The 20,843-nt window shown below is 54.4% G+C and overlaps 1 protein-coding gene across 12 annotated transcripts in view; it reads right to left on the bottom strand.

Annotated features, from left to right (window-relative positions):
* Window positions 1-7,789: 7,789 nt before the first annotated feature.
* Window positions 7,790-20,843, bottom strand: part of NLRC5 (NLR family CARD domain containing 5) — an 84,927-nt gene continuing 71,873 nt past the window's right edge. For 7 of the 12 annotated variants that reach the window (XM_059383269.1, XM_059383268.1, XM_059383272.1 and 4 more), the window contains 16 exons: window positions 20,630-20,713; window positions 20,204-20,287; window positions 18,670-18,753; window positions 17,929-18,012; window positions 15,427-15,510; window positions 14,117-14,200; window positions 13,830-13,979; window positions 13,627-13,710; window positions 13,245-13,328; window positions 13,024-13,101; window positions 12,249-12,332; window positions 12,092-12,163; window positions 11,742-11,825; window positions 10,052-10,135; window positions 9,674-9,757; window positions 7,790-8,873 (listed from right to left, as the gene is read on the bottom strand). In XM_059383269.1, the coding sequence (XP_059239252.1) occupies window positions 8,762-8,873; window positions 9,674-9,757; window positions 10,052-10,135; window positions 11,742-11,825; window positions 12,092-12,163; window positions 12,249-12,332; window positions 13,024-13,101; window positions 13,245-13,328; window positions 13,627-13,710; window positions 13,830-13,979; window positions 14,117-14,200; window positions 15,427-15,510; window positions 17,929-18,012; window positions 18,670-18,753; window positions 20,204-20,287; window positions 20,630-20,713 (1,420 nt within the window). In that variant the 3' untranslated portion in view covers window positions 7,790-8,761. Of the gene's footprint in view, window positions 8,874-9,673; window positions 9,758-10,051; window positions 10,136-11,741; window positions 11,826-12,091; window positions 12,164-12,248; window positions 12,333-13,023; window positions 13,102-13,244; window positions 13,329-13,626; window positions 13,711-13,829; window positions 13,980-14,116; window positions 14,201-15,426; window positions 15,511-17,928; window positions 18,013-18,669; window positions 18,754-20,203; window positions 20,288-20,629; window positions 20,714-20,843 lie in introns of those variants that run through there. The other 5 variants (XM_059383275.1, XM_059383276.1, XM_059383277.1 and 2 more) reach the window with 3 other exon arrangements.

The raw sequence follows: 20,843 nt of genomic DNA, 5'->3' as shown, positions 1-20,843 counted from the left end.
CAGGGCCCGCGGGCGCGGGACGGGCTCAGGGCGCTGCCCGCGCGGCCCCGGCCAGCTCGCGTGCGCTCCCAGCCGCTCGGGGTCCGGCGCTCCTCCCGGGCGGGCGGGCGGCGGCGGCGGCTCGGGCTCCTCCCTCCGGCCGAGAGGGGCGGGGGTGGGGAGGGAGGGGGGAGGCGAGGCGGGCTCTTCCTGGAGGGGCAAGCACTCCCCACGGGCGGAGCGGGAGCGCTGTCCCGCCCGCCGCCCGCCGCTCAGAGCCCGTGGCTGGCGCGCCCTAGCGCTCCGGGCTCTCGGCGCCGCGGGGGCCTAACGGCCGGGGCCGGAACCCGAGGGTCCGAACGCTCGAGGCCGGAATCCGAGGGTCCGAACGCTCGAGGCTGGGACTCCGCGGATCGGAGCGCGGCTGGTTCGCACCCTCCCTGGCTGGCCTCGCCGCGAGCCGCGGGCACCTCCGAGTTCCGAGCACCGTGCGCTCAGGGCCGCGGGCGCGGGAACCGAGGGGTGGGCTCAGCTCGGGCCTGCGGGGCCCCAGCGCGCCGCCTGTGGCCTCGACCCCCAGGGCCCCGAGCTGCGCCCTCGGGGGGTACGCGGCAGGGCTGGGTTCTGGGCTGCGTTGAGCCGCGCTAGGACCGCAGAGTCTCCCCCTCCTCCCGTAGTAAAAGAGCTCCGCATTTTCTTGTCGCCAGACACTAGGAAGATGACACATATTTCTCTGGCAGAGACGCTAAGATAAAGACAGTTTCAACGGTGCCTGGGGATAGTTAGCGGGAGCGTAATTAAGGGGGGGCCTTGAGGCCCTGGCCCTGAGTCCCCCTTTTCTGTGAAGGCCTTCTTTTACCCTAGAAGAAGCATCAATTCTTAAGAAACGCATTTATCGCCTCCGGGCGCTCCCGCTGCAGACCACTCAGCGGTATTTATCTGCACACACACACCCCAAAATCTGGGCCAACGGTGGCTCAGCCCCATTTAACCAGATTGTGGGAGATCTCAAGGCCACTTCCAAAGCCTTTGGCCCTGCGGCTCAAGGACCTCGTGCTTGGGTTGTGGTTTTTCCGATCCGGGTAGGAGAGGGTTAACTAAGAGACTCACACTGCAGCCTGTGAACCTCCCTCCAGTCTGAGTCACGGGCACTTAGCAGCCTTGGAGGGGCGGCCACTAAGAAACCCCAGGGCTCTGAGCTTTGTTCTCTGCCTGCCTGTTCCCCATCCATCCTTCCTTTCTCCAAGCTCTCCTCACCTTTCCTCCACCTAAGTCTTCAAAGCCCTCTCAGCCCAGCTTTGGGGCAAACCAATCCATAGACATACTAGCGACAGCCCCCACCTCCCCCAGGAAGCCTTGCCTGATTGATCTGGCCCTCAGCATCCCTATCCTCTCCTTGCTTCAGAGACACAGGAGTGGCAGGTCCTGGGATGAACTATGGTGAACCCAAGCAGCGTCCCTCCCCTCAAGTTCCTCACCTCCCCGGACCAAGCCCATGACCCAGGTAATTGTATTATTGGGTGAAAAGTGCAAAGATTGGAGGTGGGGTGGCCCGGAAGACCCCACTCAGCCACAGAAGTCAGACTTCCCCAAGGAGCCCCAAAGGATGAAGTAGTTGGGTCTGCCCAGGGTGAAGAAGATCCTGGATCCCTGGCCACAGGGACAGAATTTAATAAAGGTCAGGGATCCCAGCAACTGCCCTCCTAGGTATCTACCCAAGGGAAATGAAAGCCTGTGTCCAAACAAAAACTCCTACCAAATGTTCACTGCAGCAGAGTTCAGAAAAGCCAAAAAGTAGGGACAACTCCAATGTCCATTAAGCAATGAATGGATAAACAAAATGAGCTTTCTCCACACCATGGGATATTATTCAGTCATAGAAGGGGGTGGTATGTGTACGATATGGACAAACTTGGAAGTCATGATGCTAAGTGAAAAGAGCTGGTCACAAAAGATGGTGCATATGTGTGATTCCATTGCCATGAAATGTCCACACTAGACGAGTCCTCAGGCACAGAAGGAAGTCTAGTGGCTGTCTAGGCCTGGGAGGAGATACTGGGGAGTGATTGCTATTAATGAGGGTTTTGGGCGCCTGGGTGGCTCAGACGGTTAAGCGTCAGCCTTCAGCTCAGGTTATGATCTCATGGTCCTGAGATGGAGGCATGCCTTGGGCTCCCTGCTCAGTGGGAAGTCTGCTTCTCCCCCTGCCCTCCCCTCTGCTCCTGTTCTCATGTGCTCTCTCTCTTTCTTGCAGAAATAAATAAAATCTTTAAAAAAAAGGGGGGGGGGATTTCTTGGGAGATGATTTAAAATGTCCTGAACTTAGATGACGGAGTTGCACAGCTGTAGGTATACTCAAACCATTGACTTGTAGACTTCAAAGGGATGAATGTTATGTCTAATACAAAACCAGGGAGCAGGAGAGACCAGAGGTCAACCGACGAAGGCCAACTGACCATCATGTGTTGATTCTACACTTGATGCACACACAACGCAAGGCCATCACAGCTCAATGCTGAAGGGAGTCTTTCCTCGCCTACATGGGGTACTCTCTGCAAAAGCAGAAGGCCTTGATTTCCTGAAATAGGTCTAAGTGTGTGTGTTTGTGTGTCTGTGTGTGTGCACGTGTATGAAACACCTGCTGTCTGGGTGTTTATGTCCACAGTCCAGGCTGTCTGGACAGATAGATGAGAACAACCAGGGTTGCCTCTACACTTGAGTGTGAATTTAAGACACTCCAAAAGAGTACTGCGTACCAGGCCCTGGCTGGCCTCAGACGTGTGGGAGGGGGTAGAAGATGGAGGGGCTCCCAGTTATTAATGTTGCATCACAAATCCCCCCAAACCTTATAATCTATCTCTCAAGGCTCTGAAGGTGGGGGTTCACCTGGGCTCAGCTGGGGTGGTCCTCGCTTAGGATTTCTCAAGCAGATGCAGTCAGATTACAAGAGGGGCTAGCGTTCTCTAGAAGGCCTATGTTTGGCCGTTGACGCTGGCTGTTGGCTTGGACCTCAGCGGGAGTGGTCCATGACCGTTGGTGCGACCTGGGTTTCCCTGGAATATGGCGGCTGGCTTCCAAGGGTGAGCAGCGAGCATCCCAAGAGGACCAGGTGGAAGCCTTGTTATCTTTTATAGAACCTTACCCTTGGAAGTCATACGATGTCACCAGCTCTCTCCATAGACCCTCCTCTCTGAGAGGACTGTCACTGTTATCGGAGATACAGCGGTGGCCGTCTTTGGAGAACACCATCTGCCACACAGGGAGCTGATACGGAGACATATCCGTGATGGAGACATCCCCTGGAGGATCACATGGCTGACTCCAGAGCCACATTCCAGGCGTGGAGTCATGGCTCTGAGTTTGAATCCCAGTGGCTGCCGTTATTGCCTGGGTGAGATCATTAATTCCTCTGGGTTTCAGTCTCCTGCTCAATAAAATGGGAGGATAGATTTGGTATCCACTTCTTGGGATGCTTGTGGGAATTCAGAGAGACCGTTGTGTGATTAGAAGGGTACCAAGCACTCCTAGACATCGGGACTGTCTTTAAGTTCCAGAGTTGTGGTCGCTGTAATGCAGGGAACCCTGCTTCTAGGCTCAGGACGCCCAGGCACCCCCTGCCTTTCCAGCCAGCCCCAGACACCTCCATCCGCCCCAACCTTGTGCTGAAATATTCATATGGGGGTGCGGACCACAGGCACAGCCCAGGAAACTGGATGCTTCTGTCCTAGGCACTCAACCTGGGGACCCCAGTTGGCCTTTGTTCTCTAGGGAAAGCTCCTTTTCAGTCCTCTCCTCCTCAGGGCAAAGGTCACTTTCTGGGCAGCTGGGCTGGGCTGGAGTTTGTGTGGGATGAGCAACAAGGTACAGTTGCCCAGGCCCAGGGCCAGGGAGGACACCAGTTCTGGAGGCTAGAGGCCTGGAGACACACGGGGTGGGGGCGGAGTGCCTCACCAGGGTGGCTGCCAGGAGCAGGAGGCAGACCAGCTGTCCCCAGAACTTCCTGAGACCAGCCCTGGGAGGATCTTTTCCAAAGGAGCCCTGTTCTTTTCCAGGAAGCTCTGGGATGTGTCCAGAGGGCATGTGCAGCTCTGGCTGGGGTGGGGCCACCGCCCTCCAGCCTGGCCTTGGCCCTGCAGGGGGGTTGGGGGCAGAGCAGGTCTGGGTAGAATTCCCAGCCCTCCAGACTTGGCGGGGGGCTTCCTGAAGGACACACAGACCTGCAGACCCGTTAAATACCCCGCCAGGACCACCTCAGCTTCCTGCCCCGGTGCAGGATTAGAATTGTGGCTTTGCTGAATGCCGGCTATTGTGACCTTGACCTCCGTTTTCTCCTTTGTCAGTGGGCCGTAGATTGTTACCCAGATGATGGCTATGGGTCTAGAGGAGGTCACAGATGGTGGAAGCCCTACAGAACAATAACCAGGCAAGCCAGGTGACAGAGGGTTCAAAACCCTCCCCGAGGGAGGATTAACCAGAAGGTCACCTTCTCAGTGCTGATAAAAGTGGGTCCTTGTGCCTTCTCACTGCGCAGATGAGAAAACTGGGTCTTCCCCTGCGGGACTGAGTCGCAAAAAATTTCAAAGTGGTTAAGAGAGTAGATCCTAAGAGCTTTCCTCTCAAGGAAAAAAAAAAAAAGTCATTATTTTTCTTTCTCACTTTTTTTTTTCTTTTTGTAACTCTAGGAGATCCTGGATATTAATTAACTTATTGTGGTCATCATTTCACTCAGTCGGTGCTGCATGTCCTGTGTATCTCACTGAAACTCGAGGGGAAAATGAGCGAAAATAAAAGTCAGGACACCCAGGCTGGATTCCTGGCACCACCCCTTACTAGCTGTGTGCCTTTGGACAAGTCGGGGAAAAATCTCTGGGTCTCAGTGTCCTCCTCTGCAAAGAGAAGGTCACCAGGATCCTCGGTACAAAAGAAGGGGGATGGGGCAGAGCCCTGCTGAGCTTTCCCCAGAGTCCCCACCTACCTGTGGCTGCACATTCGCATTGCCTGAGGGGCTTTCGAAATACTCTTTTCTTAAAGATTGTATTTATTTGACACACAGAGAGAGATAGAGAGAGTACAAGCAGGGGGAGCAGGAGGTGGAGGGAGAAGGAGAAGCAGGCAGGAGAAGCAGGCTCCCCGCTGAGCAGGGAGACTGATGTGGGGTTCCATACCGGGACCCTGGGATCATGACCTGAACTAAAGGCAGACACTTAACTGACTGAGCCACCCAGGCGCCCCAATACTCTGTTTTTTAAAAAGGGATTTTAAAAAGTTCCCCCGGTGATTCTAACCTGTAGTCAGGGTAAGCCCCACTCCCTGGTCGACAGCCTCGCAAAGCTAAATGTTGTCCAACAGGACAGACATCACTTGGGGAGGGGGTCTTCTTGGAAATGCAGAATCCTAGGCCCCGCCCGACACCTGCTGAACCCGCACCAGCATGTTAACAAAATGCCCAGATGATTCCACGCGTGTGACAGTTTCCATAACTGTGACTTTATCATTTGAGAAGTATTGGCCTGGGCCATGGATTTCAGATGGGTGTGTTTGGGGACAGGACGGAAGGGGCAGTTTGGGAGGATCTGAGGCCTGTGGGGACAAGAAGGGAGATGGTGACCCCCATCAGAAAGGACAGAGGCCAAGTGACAAAGTTGCAGAACGGGCTTCTCCCAGCCTTGCAGACAGACATGGACACCTACTGGCCCAATCACATTCCAGGGTCACGAACCCGGGGGCTCCCTTTTCATTTCACTCCTCACTTGGCCGGAGCCTTACTTTTCTTTGAATTGTGTTGGTTTTGTGTAGATATTTATTTTTTTTTTAAAGATTTTATTTATTTATTTGACAGAGAGAGATCACAAGTAGGCAGAGAGGCAGGCAGAGAGAGAGGAGGAAGCAGGCTCCCTGCTGAGCAGAGAGCCCGATGTGGGACTCGATCCCAGGACCCTGAGATCATGACCCGAGCCGAAGGCAGCGGCTTAACCCACTGAGCCACCCAGGCGCCCCTTGTGTAGATATTTAAACAGCTTACTCTTCAGAGGAAGGAAGTGGGGAGAGTGGACCTCATTCGTGCTAGAGAGAAAGGCAGTCCGGGCCTCCCAGCAGGCAGGTGGCAGAAGACAAAAATGAATGAAATGGGCAAGGTGAGTGGGCTTGGCCAGCCGGGTCTGCTGTGCTGAAGGGACTGTTAATCTCAGGGCAGCTGCTGAAAGTTTCTTGGGGTTTTTAAGAACCTGGGCAGAGTGGGAGGGAGAGGAGGGACAAGTAAAACAAATGAACAGAGAGTGTCCCCGAGCTCGAGGCCCTCCCGGTGTGCATTTCACCTGGCCTAGAGCTTCGGCTTGGTGCTCTGTTCCTCCCTCAGCCATGGGGCAAGTCATCTTCAGGCTTGGAGGGACTCCTGCTCCAGTGCTGGGGAAAGAGAGAAGACAGCACAGGGCCCCCTGGGTAGGAAGGGGCACCCCGAGGGTCCACGGTCACCTTGCTATCTTTTCCTGGGGGAGGCAAGACAGAATCTGGGGTTCGAGTTTTCCAGGCACACTTGTTAGAACCTCTGCCTGACCGTCCCCTCCCTCACAACCAGGTGGATGACACCATCCGGAGCCAGGTGTGCCCTGACCCGGGCCCGATAAGCGTGTCCTCCTGAGGGGTGTGGATGCTTGGCACTTGGCCGGAGGACTTTCTCCTCATGCTTGCCGGGGGACCAGAGACAACGTGGAGGGCGGCAAAGGTCAGGGCTGAGCTGCCCAGGTAAGCCACCAGCAGGCAGGACATCCCAGGGTCCTAGGCTAGGTGGGAACCTCTGCTGGCATCACTCTTAACCTCATTCTGGGCCCAATGGCCAAGGAAGCGGTCTCAGGAAATCACTAGTGGGCCAACCTGCCCTCTAGTGGTGGTAAGCAGTAACTGCACCGCCGATTGCATGCTTTTTACAACGGGGTGAAGCTCTGGAGGAAAGCTTCTCCAGCCATCAACCTGTTCAGCCCACAGGCCGGTGACAGGGAGTGGGTGCTATTCTCCTGTCATTTCAAGCATCTCTTCACCTCATATGATATTCAACCCTAAAAGGGGAAGGAAACTAGCATGTAACCGGTACTTGCTGCCTACCAGAAACTTTGTACACCATCCTTCCTGGACAGCTCCAAAAGTCCTGGGGACCAGGGGGGATTACTAACTCATGTCCAGAAATAGTTTGCTTTTGAAGAGCAGCAAGGAGTCAAGTCACAGTGCACTCCATGCCCATCTGACTTCCCAAGCCATGTTTTTTTATATACCACCCATCAGCGCCCCCCCCCCCCCCAGGGCCGAGAGTCCAGGCCTTCAGTAGGACCCAGCAAGCAGCAAAAGGGAGAAGGGGACACACTGGGGAGTGGTGAGGACTGTGGCAAACAGAGATGTGTGCCATACCTAAAGGGCACGGTCAAATGACTCCACGAATTTCCCTTGAGTGGGAATGTGGGGACTAACGCCAAACTGAAAGCTGAAAATCTGGATTTATGTAAAAGCTCCCACTTTTAAATATTGATGCCTGATTCCGAAAAGAGTTTAAATAGCATGCAAGTCAAACAAAGGACCGTTCTAACACTCTGAGTTTCTGTAATACTCTCACAGTACTGCTGATTCCAGAGTGGGTAGGCAGCTTGCCCACGAGCCTGTGACAGCAGAGACAGAGTCTGGACTTGACTCCATGTCTTCTGACTCCTGGGCCAGTGTTGCTCTCAGTTCACCTTTCTGTGGTCTGTCTTCCTCTCCAGGCCCTGGGGCAGGGGGTGAACCACTCCGGACCTTGGTGAGTTAGCAGCACACATCAGACTTAGGGTAGAGGCTGGGACACCATCCACATTTATTGGTCAAATTTGGCTTCAAGTGTGGCAAGGCCATCCTTGGGCCTTTCTGGAAATAATGTTAGGTAGCACGCGCAGCCCCTGGGATCTCACCCGGATCCTGCTGAGGTAGTGTCTGAACCCAGTGGCCTTGCCTGTTTATCCCAGTAGTGCCTACCCCCACATCCTTAGACAAGGCTTCTTCCGGGACATAGGTCAGACTGGGTCCATCCGTTCCCGAGGACCGTCCCTAGATCTGGGCCCAAAGTCTTTGGAAGCTTGGGTTTAAGAGGAGGGAGTCGTCCCATTTATAAATGGGAAAACCGAGGCTTGAGGCAAGACGGACCTCATCCAAAAGTCTCATAGCTGAGTCTAGGGTTTGGCCCTCAGGCCACTGGGCTAGTCAGTGCTTGGACACTCTCCCCATCCCATTTCTGAGTGGAGAACATTCCCCGGCTTAGCTGCTCTGAAAGTGCAATGTATAAATATATACTTGATTTTAAAAAGTAATAAATTAGATTTTCTACCAGCCTGCGGGTATCTGGCCAGTCATAAGTCCTATGAGATGAGCATCTGTCACATGTCATATGTGAACCATGGATCATGTGTGCTGCCACGTGGTGATACCAGGACCTATCCCACTGACCCACAGGCCACGCTGCAAGTTCCATGTAACGTCACAGAGAATTCTACCATATGTGATCTTCTGTGTCACACATCACATCATGACACTTTCATTGTGTGACATGTCTCTGACTGGTCATGCATGTCACATGCAACACGGGGTAGTCTTTTGGCCACACGAGGCTCCTGGTCCCTTCCTGAAGACCATAGCAAGACCAATGTGCCCCTCCCTCCTGGGGCAGCACACAGGGGCCCCCAGCGGAGGCTCTTTTCCTGAGCCCACTGTCCTGGTGAGTGGAAGTTGGCTTCACTTGGCTGAATTCAAAGGATCTTGAGGGGGGCCTTCAACTACCCCGAGGCGGCTGCGGCTGCTTGTCAAAGAATGCGAAGTCCAGCCTGGGCTCCTCGCTCTGCAGGTGCTGGGCCACGTCGGGGGAGATGGGGTTGTTCCAGAGGCTGCAGGACACAGAGACAGGCACTGAGCACCAGGAGTGGCATGCTCATACTCTTGTCTCCATCCCCTACAGATGGGGAGACCCAGGCCCAAGACGGGGAAGAGCCATGCCCAGAGCTACCTGGCAGGTTAGACCAGCATGGCTACCCTAAGGAGATGGATATCCTCCACACCCACCTCCTGATTTCTCCCACTCAGTCTTCATCCCTAGGAGCTCATGATCCCAGCCAGGACCACACTCATATGACATGTTCGTGCAAATAAGGAAAAACTCCCCTTCTTCATGACACTTTACTTCCATCATTTGAAGTTGTCATGAAATATTCATTTCTATTGAACAAGCCACTTCACTACCATTTACTAGAAATCTGACATACCAATATATGAATGGTGTCCCACAGAGGCAATGCTCTTGTGCAGTGCACAACCTATATGGCTGTATGTGGTGGTTCTGATTCTACCATTTTAAGTGCTTACTATGTGCTAGGCATTGTGCTCAGTGCTGTATAGAACTGTTTAGTCCTCACAACAACTCCCTGATACTATCATTGAGCCCATTTTACAGATGAGGAAATTGAGGTCAAGAGAGGTTGAGTTGCTGACTCAAAGTTCCATAATTGGCAAATGGCAGAGCTGGGATTTGATCCAGGTCTGTGTGTTGCCAAATTCTTGGTGGAGAGAACCAAGTCTCCTCTGATAACCCTCAAGCCAGATCTTGCCTCTTTGTACAGGGAGTCCCCTTATATTCTAGAGGTTGGTGTGGCCTCCCACCCATCATCCCCCCACCGTGAGCCCTTTTTACCGGATGACTTGGATGCCAGATCCTTGTGCCAGCCCTTCGACCAGGAGCCAGGCTCCACAAGCTGTGATCTGGTTCTTCTCCAAGCTTTTCAATAGATAGCAGAGAAAGGGGAAAGAGAAATGGCTTGAGTGGGGGGCGATGGGCTTCCCTGTATGCCCCGCCCCCAGGCCAAGATGCTTGCAGAACCCAACACAGTACAGCAGGAAGGCTGAAGGCCAGGGCCCAGGGAGACCTAAGGTTGAGAGGGGCTTGGACCAGAATGTGCAACTCCGTGAGTTCCTGCTCTATGGCAGGAAGTGGCCTCTTGGTTTTCCCAAGGGCAGGGGTTCCCCTTGGCATGCTTCCCAGTTCTGGTTTCCCAGGATGTGCCCTTCATACTCCATTTTCTTCAGCCTGCTCATCCTCGGCAGGACCCGGGCCAGCTCTGCAGCCGCCTCGTCCCCAAGTAGATTCCAGGACAGCCTGCAGGGGAGGGGTCCTAAGGTCAGTGGCAGGAAAACAGTGAGGTCAAGGGGTAGAGACACGGTGGCAGGTGCGGAGGGCTGGGGACTAAGGAGGTTGCCACACAGGTGTGAGAAAGGCCACTTGATAGGGTGCTTGTGCGCCCGCGTGGAAGACTTTTCAGGGTGGAGATAAGTCTCTTCCCCTCCCCAACCCCCTTGTTGCGCTGGTCATCTTTCAAGAACCCAGACAGCTTGAGAGCTGGCTGTCCAGAGAATTTGGAGCACATGGTCTGCAGCAACAACGTCCTGATGCAAACTTCTACCATGCACGTGCCTTCAGCATCATATCCATGCACCCCATTTTCTCTAAAGTGGTCCTCCTCTCTGCTTTTTTTTTTTTTTACTTTAAGAGATTAATCTTAGGTAATACTAATCACTACTATCAATGGGAAACCTGCGTTGACAATCCTAAACAGAAGGCAGTTACAACGACAAATACAGCACAGACAATAGTAATCATTTCTAGCCGGAACCTCCGTCCTTCCGAAGATGCTGAGCCTGTGGCCTGCCCCCTGCTGGTTACAAAGGGAGAATCACGAAGAAAAACGTAAGCAGAAAAAATTCAAGCACTTTCTGGCTGGTGATATTTCAAGACCGCAGCAGTTAGGTTGCACTGGCTCATCTCTGATTTACCTTTGGTATGAAATAATTATCTGCTCCATGGTCATATACACTATTTCTTGGCTTATCAAGTAAAAAATAAATCAGGAGAATCACCAGTGTTAGGTGTTAAAGATGCCTTAGCAGGGATCTGGAGACTTTCTCTTTGGTGTCATGTAATGAGAAGGATTAAAACCTTTAAGATGGACAAACCATAAGAAACTCTTAATCACAGGAAACAAACTGAGGGTTTCTGGAGGGGAGGGAGGTGGAGGGAGGGGGTAACTGGGTGATGGGCTTTAAGGAGGGCACGTGATAAGATGAGCAGTGGGTATAAAACTGAACCTTTGAAACCAATAATTCATTATATGTTAATTAATTAAATGTAAATAAAAAATGTAAAAAAAAAAACCCTTTAAGATGCAAACCTAATACCCTCTTGGAATCCCCTGTGTCCTATACCCTAGGAAAGAGCATTTTCTTCCATTGTGTGGTCAGGGCCCCAGGCTAGTCCTCAGTGTGGTTTGCCCCTGTGGCTGCCCAAGGCCAGACCGTATCTGATTGCCAGGAGGGGAGTGGGCATAAGCAGGGGGCTGGTGGGGAGCATGCTTCACCACGAGCAAGAGGTTTATAAATCGAGGTTCTGTAAACCAGATGAGGTGATCTACCCAACCACCTCCCAAAGGGAAGGTCAGGGGCAAAGAGCTTTCAGGGACCCACTAGTCTACCTCCCCGCCTGCCCTGCTCCAGCCCACAGTGGGGGAAACAGGCAGGAGAGGCTGAATGGATTTGCCCAACATCACTCATGGCCACAATGTTCAAACTTCCTCAAGAGGAGGCTTAAGACCTTCCCCACTTACAGATAGGGGACCGGTCGGGGAGCTTTAGGCCGGAAGGAGGTGGGCAGCCAGGCCAAGCCCCCAGACCCCCGCCCTTTCCCGCTAGGGCTTGTTCCAAGCACTCACAGGACTTCTTCCAGCGCGGGGCAGAGCACCAGGCTGGCAGCTAGAGGCTTGGCTGCGTGGTTGTCAATCTCACAGGAAACCAGGCTGGGGACAAACAAGAGGACAGGCTGAAGCGTGACTGAGTCGGGGGCATCTCCAGCCAGCCTGCCTCTGCCCACCGTGCAGTCGGGGCCCGAGGCAAAGGAGTGGCCTGGGGTGGGGGTGGGGGGAGACTTAGGAAGGTGCCCCTTTTTGCCCCAGGCTTCCTTATACTTGAGGTCTCTGTCCCTTCAAAAGCCTTCCCAGGTGCCAGACGCTGCCTCCCTCCCCACCAACCCCAGCTCCCCAGGTGGTCAGGAAAGGCGACTCACTCGATCTGCCTGAGCAGTGGGAGCCCCTGATGGAAATGTGGGACCCCTGTCGCCAGACTGTTCACTGCCAAGCTGTGAGATAGGGAGACACCTGTGAGAGGAGCCCCGAGACCCGCCCTGGCTGCTCCTCTGCCCACACTCCACGGCCCACACTCACCTAATCTCTTCCACATATGGGCGTCCATCCAGGGCCTGGCTCAGGAGCAGCGCCCCCTCTAGGCTCAGGCCGCTAGAGGGCAGGCTGGGGAAAGGGGAGAAGGTGAGTGGAAGGCGGGTAGGTGTAGGGCTCAGGAGCCTTCCCAGAGCCCCCACGCTCAGCATTGTTTCAGGCCGCCCCATCAGACCATCAGGTCACTGTCACCCCAAACCTTCTCCCCATCCACACAGGACTCTGGGGGGAGGGCGGTGGTAAGGGCCCCCAGCTCTTTCATGTGTCAGTAAAGCAAGCTCTCCATGCGTCTCTTGGCTTGGCTTCCCTTGCCTGGAAAACGGAGCAGCTAGCAATCTGGCCTTGGGGCTGGCTGCTGGGAGGCTTTGGCGAGGCCCGGGGCAGAAACCGGTGCTTTTCTATGGCCCAGCCCTTTGCTGACACTGCCTCACCCGCCCTCAGAGACCGGTTCAGGGACACACGGAGTGCAGACCATGGTACTTCTTTTGCACATAAGGAAACCAAGACTCAGAACGGGTAGCGGCTTGGCTCACGGCCCAGAAGGCGCTGGTCACAACCCAGGATGAGGCTGGGTCTCCTGACCACCCTGCCCCAGGCTCCCGAAGCAGGGGAGGAGTGGGCAGGGCGGGGCAGGCCGTCCCAGCACGTACCACGACCTGACCTAGGGCTGGCAGTTCCGTTAGTGGAGGCCTTGATTCCCCAGCGCTGCCTGCGAACCCCTCCCGGCCAGCCGTGCAGAAGAGCCCGGCGGAGGGACACTCACTGTAGGACTCTCAGGTGGTGGGGCAGCCTCTGTGCCAGCCTCAGGGCTGTGACATCTCCCAGGCCATTGTAGCCCAGCCTGGAAGAGGACAGAGATGAGGGTGAGCACCGGGCCGGCTGGCTCCAGACCCCGTGTTGCCCTGGGTGCCCCGGGGAACACAAAGGCCAGGAGGGCTTAGGGGATACGAAGGGCAGAGGGCAGCCAGCAGGACCCACACTTACATTAGCTCCTCCAAGTGCTTGCAGAGGGCGAGAGACTCCACCAACAGCACTCCCCCAGCTGGGCCAATGCCATTCCCTGAGAGGCTGAGGGTGGGTAGACATCAGACCCTGGGATACCCAGGTCCCCCCACCCGAGCGCACCTGCTAGGGCCCCGAGAGACCACACCCCCGCCGTAGACCTTCTCTACCTGAGGGGGCAGGAAGGATCAGACCAGGGCCTGGGCTGGCTGAAGATCCCACGGCTGGCGGGGCCTGCACGTAACCCAGCCCCACCGCTTGGACACTGAGGATGGCACAGGAAGGTCAGCCTGAGGCGGGGCCAGGGTCTCCCCGTCCGCGGTATGGCTACTGAGGGCCCCTGTCAGGAGGCCTGACCACTCACTCTATCTTCCTGAGCTCAGGCAGCGCGGGGAGGATGGCAGCTAGGTGCTGGGCACCGAAGTCTCTGATCTGGTTGTGGCTCAAGCTTGGGGAGAGAACAACAGGAGGACTGGAACCATCCGCCTGGCCGCCATGTCATTTCGTCCACAGCCCCCCTCTCAGCACAGAAGAGGTAGTGATGTCTAGAGAGAGGCCCCAGCTCACACTGAGGCAGGTCCCTCAGCCCGTCTGAGGTGAGGACTTCCGACCCTTGTCTTCTGTTTCCAGGATGTTCTCCCTGGTGTCTGACCTGAATCCCTCTTGCTGCAGCCCACAATCTCACAACCCATCTTGGGGTTTCCTGACGGTCTAGGCCTGGGGTTGTGAAGGGGGAAGCGGGTGAAGGCACGCGGATGAGGCTGGGCAGAGCATACTCAATCGAGGATCCCCTTGCTTTTCCCATCTCGCCCTGCCCAAGTTGTCTTGAGTTGGGGGACAGAGAGGCAACTCACCCCAGCTCCTTCAAGCTGCTGGCAGCTCTGAGAGCCTCCAAAAGTTGGAGGCAGCCGACATCACAAATACCATTCCTGCTCAGCCTGGAGAAGCAGAGGCCTTGGTCAGGAGCAGAGGCCCAGGCCTTTGAAGGTGCTAGGTTAGGTTTGCAAAGCTTTTACACACCAGGAACCCATATGCTCAACTTGAGGGGTTGGTTGGGGAGGGGGACAGGTAAGGTGGGAATGACTGTACCCAGAGTCCAGATGAGAAAACTGAGTCCAGGGAGGAACCATGACTGGCCATGTACTGCTGGTGACTCCCAGGCAAAGCGGAAACGCAAGCCCAGAGCTCCCTGCTCCCCCGGCCCAGGAGCTGTGGCCACACTGTTTCGTCTGGCCAGTCTCTGCCTCAGCCTCCATGTCAGGGAACGCCCGGGCCACCCTGGCTAATGGCCAGTTTCATGGGGCTCCGTAATCCAGGCAAATCATTTCTCCCCGGCACAGGTGTTCTAAGCAATGCAAACACTGGGCTTTTCCATAAAGCCGGTTTATTGACCTTTTCTGCACCCTGACCTTGCCCTGCCCCCATGAGTGGCGAAAACCCAAACCCAACAAACCACAGGAGGCAAACTGTCAAGGCCCTGTGTCAAGGATCTGAAGGCTGTTTTGTTTTCCTTCTTTTCACAAATTAAACTTTAGGGAAGTGCCTTTCGGAGAATTAATTTTGGATGAAATGACCTAGTCCCATCTGATATGCTTCTCAGAACTCTCTGACCTCATCTGTCACGCACTCTAGGCAGCCACGTGGGGGAGGGGACTCGGGGAGACACAAAGTCTCTTGGGTTTATCTGTAGTCGCCGCATTTTATATTTTGCAAAATCCCGAGAACAGAATGTGTTATATCTGTTAATCAAGGTGGCCAGGGGCCCACAGGAAGAACGCCAAGGTCACCAGGTCAGAGACCATACTGTCCTTACTGACCCTCAGGATTGGTATTACTTGGGAGCTTGTTAGAAATGCAGAATCTAGGCAGCGCAAGCTTGTGGAATCAGAAATGTGAACGAGCACACCGGGAGAACGGTGCACATTTAGGGCTGTTCCAGGATTCGGGCCCAGCCCCTGGCGGTCACTCCTATAGCGGGAGGGAGCTGGTGGCAGCGGAAGGCAAGAGCGGTGGGCACTGACCTGGGAGGGCAGCAACGTCCCCAGGCCCGGGAGTCACGGGCGGTCCTCAGGGAAATGCCTCTAGTGCTTCCCTGGGCGGGCGGTCCCCGCAGACCCCGGGTGTGTCCTCCCACTCATTCCCATGCGGTCACTGGGCCACTCACCGGAGGCTCTGCAGGACGCTCATGTGGCTTAGTCCCTGGGTGAGCAGGGCCAGGGCGGAGCTGCCCAGCGGCAGATGGCTGAGGCTGGAGGAGAGGAGGCCAGAGGAGGACATCACTGGGGTTGGGTCGCCGGTAGAGACCAAGGCCCCATCCAGTCGGCAGGCCTTGGTGCTCAGCAATCCCCAGGGTCCTCCAAGATAGCCATTTACATCCACACGAAGTAGACATATTGTATAAAACAAAACCGCATGAGGCATCCAAAGGCCGTTTCTCTGCATGAGTAAAGGCCACCCAGGCAGCAGGTCTGTGTTCCGAAGCACACGGGACCCAGTCTGCTGACCAGGCATCCTAGCGGCCCCAGAGCGGGCATATACTCGAGGTTGAGCACTGAGCTTGGGGCCATCCTGAGAAGTAGAACTCTCTCATCCCCATTTTGCAGATGAGGCACACTGAGGCTCAGAGCATGATTAGAGAGCTTATTAAAGGCCACACAGAAAGTAGAAGCAACACAACAGAACCCAAGGTCATAGGACTCCCGTTCCTGAACCCCAAGCATGTGTCACCCCTGGGATCACACTCCAGGCCCCCACCCGGGGCAGGAGAGGGGAATAATAATAATAATAATAAAATGAAAATAAAAATAAAAATAAATAAAAAAACAGGAGCCAGTACTTGCAGAGTGTGAACTCTGTGCCAGGCTCTGTTCTAAGGACTTCCTATGTATTATCTCATTTAATCCTTGCCACACCCCTAGGAGGTAAGTACAGCTATTTTTGCCAAAGTTAAGATGGGGAGAAAAGCACAGAGAAGTAATTTGCCCAAGCTCACACATTCAGAGGCATCCTGGTCTGCCTAGAATTGAGGGGGGCTCCAGGATGGGCGACTCTCAGCCCCAGGGAAACTGGGACAGCAGTCACCCTACCAAGGGTTGAAGCCAGGTGGCATGGCTCCTAACCAGGGGCCATACCCCTGACTATTCGGCCACAGATGGGGCAGGTGGAAGACGTCAGCTGGTGGCGGGGAGGAAACACTCAGAAATGACAGATCTGAAACGGGCAGGGGCGTTTGGACAGTGGGGAATCCATCCCCTCTCTTCATCATGCCCCCTTTAGAGCTGGGGTGGCCGAGCAGGTGAGAGGTAAAGAGAGTGGCACTAGTTGCCTGGGAAACCAGGGACAGATCACACATCTGTCCTGTTCTCTGTGGTACCTCCAGCCCCGGGTCCTGGCAAACACCTGTTAAATGCATGCATGAGCCAATCAACGATCTCATTGGGCCTCCAACACCCCCTCTCCCTGCCCCCATCCAACAAAAGCTTCCAGAAGGAAGGCTGACAGAGGTGAAGGCACATGGGGGAAAGACAAAGAAACAGCTTGGGAGAAAGACACGTGGGTCCTCTGGTCAAACGTCTCTCTGATACCATCCATGCCCCGGGTCCTCAGGACAAGCAGAAAGGGACAAAGTGGGAGAATTCTACTGTTACCGGGCAAAAAGTCAGAAGGCTACTTTTAAACCTTATTCAACACATATGTTGAAAAAAATCTGGAAGCAAATTCACACACTGCTCCTTCAGAGCAGTTTCCCCAGGGGGTGTCACTGCCAGAGGATTTCGTGTCCTTTGTTACATATTTCTGTAATTACGAAACTTTCTATAACCGGGGTATATTTTTGTCATCAGAGAAACTTAGAGATTAACAGTAAAAGACACTGTGTAAAAGGCTCTGTCTAGATACTGATATGACTGGGCACGGGGGGGTGGCTGTCCTTCACACTGAGACTATCTCTGCTCTTGTTGGAACCCGGGGACTTCCAAATTATAGGTGAGAGTAAAAATACTGCCAGTTCCCAAGGAAATGATTGTAAACAAAGAGCAGCCGACAGCTGTGCGTCTCACCTGCCCACAATTTGTTTCTCCCATTTCTGACAATAGTGTCCAGAAACACCGCCGGTCCCTCAAGTCCAGGCAGTTGGGTGGGCATGTGACCCAGATCTGGCCACTTGGAAGACTGTAAGCTTTGCTCCCCAGTGCTTGGCTTAGGGGTGGGCATGTGACCTGAGCTGGTCCAGTGAGAATCATCTAGAGCTTATAACTACAGAGAGAAAGGTGCTCCTTTTCTGTGAAGCTGGAGAGAGGAAACCTGCCACCCACAGAGACCACCTGCCTGAGAATGAAGTCAAGATGGGGTGGGGACAGGGCGGAGAGAGAGAACAAATACAGAACCCCTGGATACAGCATGCCTGAAGTTAGCTGCCTTCTAATTTCCTGTGGCATGAGCCAGTCAGTGTCTGGCTTGGGTCAGCGTGACTGAGGATTTTATTTCCAGGGATCAAGCATTTTGCTGGCACTCAGCCAGGTAAGGGAGTAAAAGGGAGGGTAATTTGGCTCACCTGTATCCATCCAGGGATGTCACAGCTTGTGTTCACAAGAGAGGAAAAGGTTCCTAGGCTCCCAGCTCCTCCCCACCTTCCTCCCTCCCCATCACCACCACCACCACCACTTACTCGAGCCTCTTCAGCCAGCACATCCCCTCAAGGACCGTCATCAACGCTTCGGTGTCCTTCTCAACAAATGGGTTGTTGGATAAGCTGGAGGGGGCCAAGTACGAGGTGAGTGTCAGCCAAGCCTTCCTGGCTCCTGGAGCTGAGCTATCTCACTAGCCATCTGCATCTCTTAGTGCCCTCAGTGGGGGCAACTCGGGGTCTGCAGATCTCGGACCACCCTCTTTGTCCAGGCCCCGCCGGGGCACTCCTGGCTGGCTCAAGGGCTGGGCTTTGGGGTCCCTGAGGAGGGGGCATGGCCGTTGGCCTTTGGCTGTCTCAGATGATCCAGCTGAGAAAGAATGCCCTGGATGAGGGCTGCAAAAGAGGAAGCCAGGACCAGGGGACACACAGACACACATGTGCAGTGATCCCTTCGACCCCACAGACCCCCTGGCAGAGAAGGGCGATGACCCCCATTTTACATTTCATGTGAAATGTAAAGACAGACAGGCATGGTTACTCATCCTGGATCGCTCGGAGCCAGTGGTAAGCTGGGACCAGGAAGGCAGTGCTCAGCTTTCCCAGGCCACACCCAGGGTTGCTGGGCTTCATCAGGGAGCCAAGAGACAGGCCGAAGTCTCACCACCCACCTTACCAAAGGCCCAGCTCTCCGCGCCACCCCTGCCCTCGGCTGGGCCATCCCTTCCCAGATCCATTCCCCCCCCCCCCCCACCCCCCGCCCCCACCACCTCCGTGACTCACTCCAATTCCTCCAGGTGGTGGCAGTGGCTCAGACCAGATATCAGGTGGGCCAGGCCCTCAGAGCTCACACAGCTGGAGGTCAGCCTGGTGGGGGTCAAAGGCAGAAGGTCAGACAGGGACTCAAGGCCTTGAGAGCTCTAAGTGTTGCTAGCAGAGGCCAAGGAGGAGGGGTGGGGCAGGGGGGAAGGTGCCCTCTCTCCCTTCATAAATCTCCCCCACCTTGGAATCATTACACTTAGTACAGCCTGGACCAGTGGAGTATTTCCCTAAACCGTACTCAGGTAGCAACTTCACCACCTGTGCCATAGTCGGGCCTCACTGTAAATCTAGCTAGCGATGGGCTTTTACCACGAGCGCTGCATCTTTATTTAAACCACAAAGCTGAGTAGCAAGTACTAGAGAGGTGTTCAAGAGACACTGGCCCCAAAAGGACACTTGCTCCCGGATGCAATCAGTTGGTTTACAGGAGAATTAAAAGTGAGAAAAGCTTCATTGTGCAACCATCATACTGACGTTGGATTGAGGCAAGCCTTCTCAGGGAGGGTGGAAATCGGCAGATGACAATGTGAGAAAGGACAGGATTTTCTACAGCGCCTTAAAGTGTCTCCCTCCAAGATATGGGTTAATTAGAAAGGGGAAAACAGTAGCTTTGCAGGGGAAGAAAGCTGGCAGGCACTCCCCCCTTCAGCGGGGAATCACAGTTGTTACTGCCAGCATGGGAGGAGGGAGCGGGGTGTGGGGGGACAAAGTGTGCCTCCCCGAAGAGAACACAACAACACCTCTGTGAGTTTCTGCCCCAGGGGCAGGACCTAAACCTCAACTTGAGGGAACCCTGAAGCCAAACAGAGGGGAAATTGTGGACAAAATCACAGATGTAAATGTCATGACAATATCGTGCAAGACAAAGAGGGCCTGAGGACCCGTCCAAATTGGAGACAAAAGGCAAATGACAATTAAGTGTAGCGAGTGATCCTAGGTAGAATCCAGGACTCTGGGCGGGGGTGGTGCGGGGGGGGGGGGGGGCGGGGAATGCCACGAACAACACGACTGGGACTTTTGGCGCAAAATTGGAATATGAACAGTAGTTTTGATAACGATAGTGCAGGATGTTAAATTTCCTGCATTTTATAGGTTTACTGGGTTACAGGAGGGAATGTTCTTAGGCAATTCACTGAAATAGCAAAGGGTGAAGGGGCACATTTATGCAACGACTTTCAAATGGCTCGGTAAAAGAGGGAGGGAGGAGAGCAGAAGGGAGGGGTGAGGAAGGAGGGAAGACGGGAGAAAATATATTGACAAGGGGTGAATTTGGGAAAATGATATATGGAACTGCTTCTAAGTCTTCTGTTCATTTGCAGTTATTTCAAATAATAAAGGAAAAAGAGGAAATCACTCCTGCCATGTGGCAATGTGGATGACCACACACGCTGCTATCATTTCCTGGCCTCAAGGAGTCTCAGCCCCTGGGTTGGGGGAGGGGGCAGGAAGTGTGGGGGCAGAGCACAGCCTCCCAGTGAACGTCTCGTCTGCATACCTGAATGTCTTCAGCTCAGACAGGGACGGAAGGAGGTTTTGCAGCAGCAGAGAGCTGGTGTCACAGAGGTTTACCTGGGACAAGCTGTAAAGGCCAGAGCACATTCCAGAGGATTTCAGGTTGGATGCTCCTCGGGGGGTCATCCAGCATACAAAGACGGGGGTGCCCAAAAGAGGGGAAAGAACCACCCAAGCGCTCGCAGTGGGGGCACCTAGGCCATCCTGGGGTTCTACCCCCACTGGCCAAGTGTGATTCTCTCCTGCTTGGGGAAGCAAAAAGGCCAGAGAAAGTAATGTTACCCCAGGCTCTGCTCATTCCCATGCTGACCACATCCTGGATTGGTCAGCTTCTCCCATGTGGCCTGGTTGGGGCACTGGGGGGTGATCAGAGAACTCAGGGCCCTAGCTGGTATTTCAGGGTTCTGACCTGAGCTGCTGCAGTCTGGCACATGTCTCCATCAGCTGCCAGACGAGAAGGTTGTGATGGGTCCCGAGGTCACAGTGAGCCAACCTGGAGGTAGATAGGGAGGCAGAAGTTTCTGAACACCAGTGACTCAGTCACTGCCTAGAAGGAGCTTACCTTTGAGGGGTAAATAAACACGAATGAAATAAAGTCCCACAATTTTCTATTCAATTATGGC

The sequence above is a fragment of the Mustela nigripes genome, chromosome 17 (genome assembly GCF_022355385.1).
Source record: "Mustela nigripes isolate SB6536 chromosome 17, MUSNIG.SB6536, whole genome shotgun sequence".
Lineage (NCBI taxonomy): Eukaryota > Metazoa > Chordata > Mammalia > Carnivora > Mustelidae > Mustela > Mustela nigripes.
This window is presented reverse-complemented; position numbering and strand designations above follow the sequence as displayed.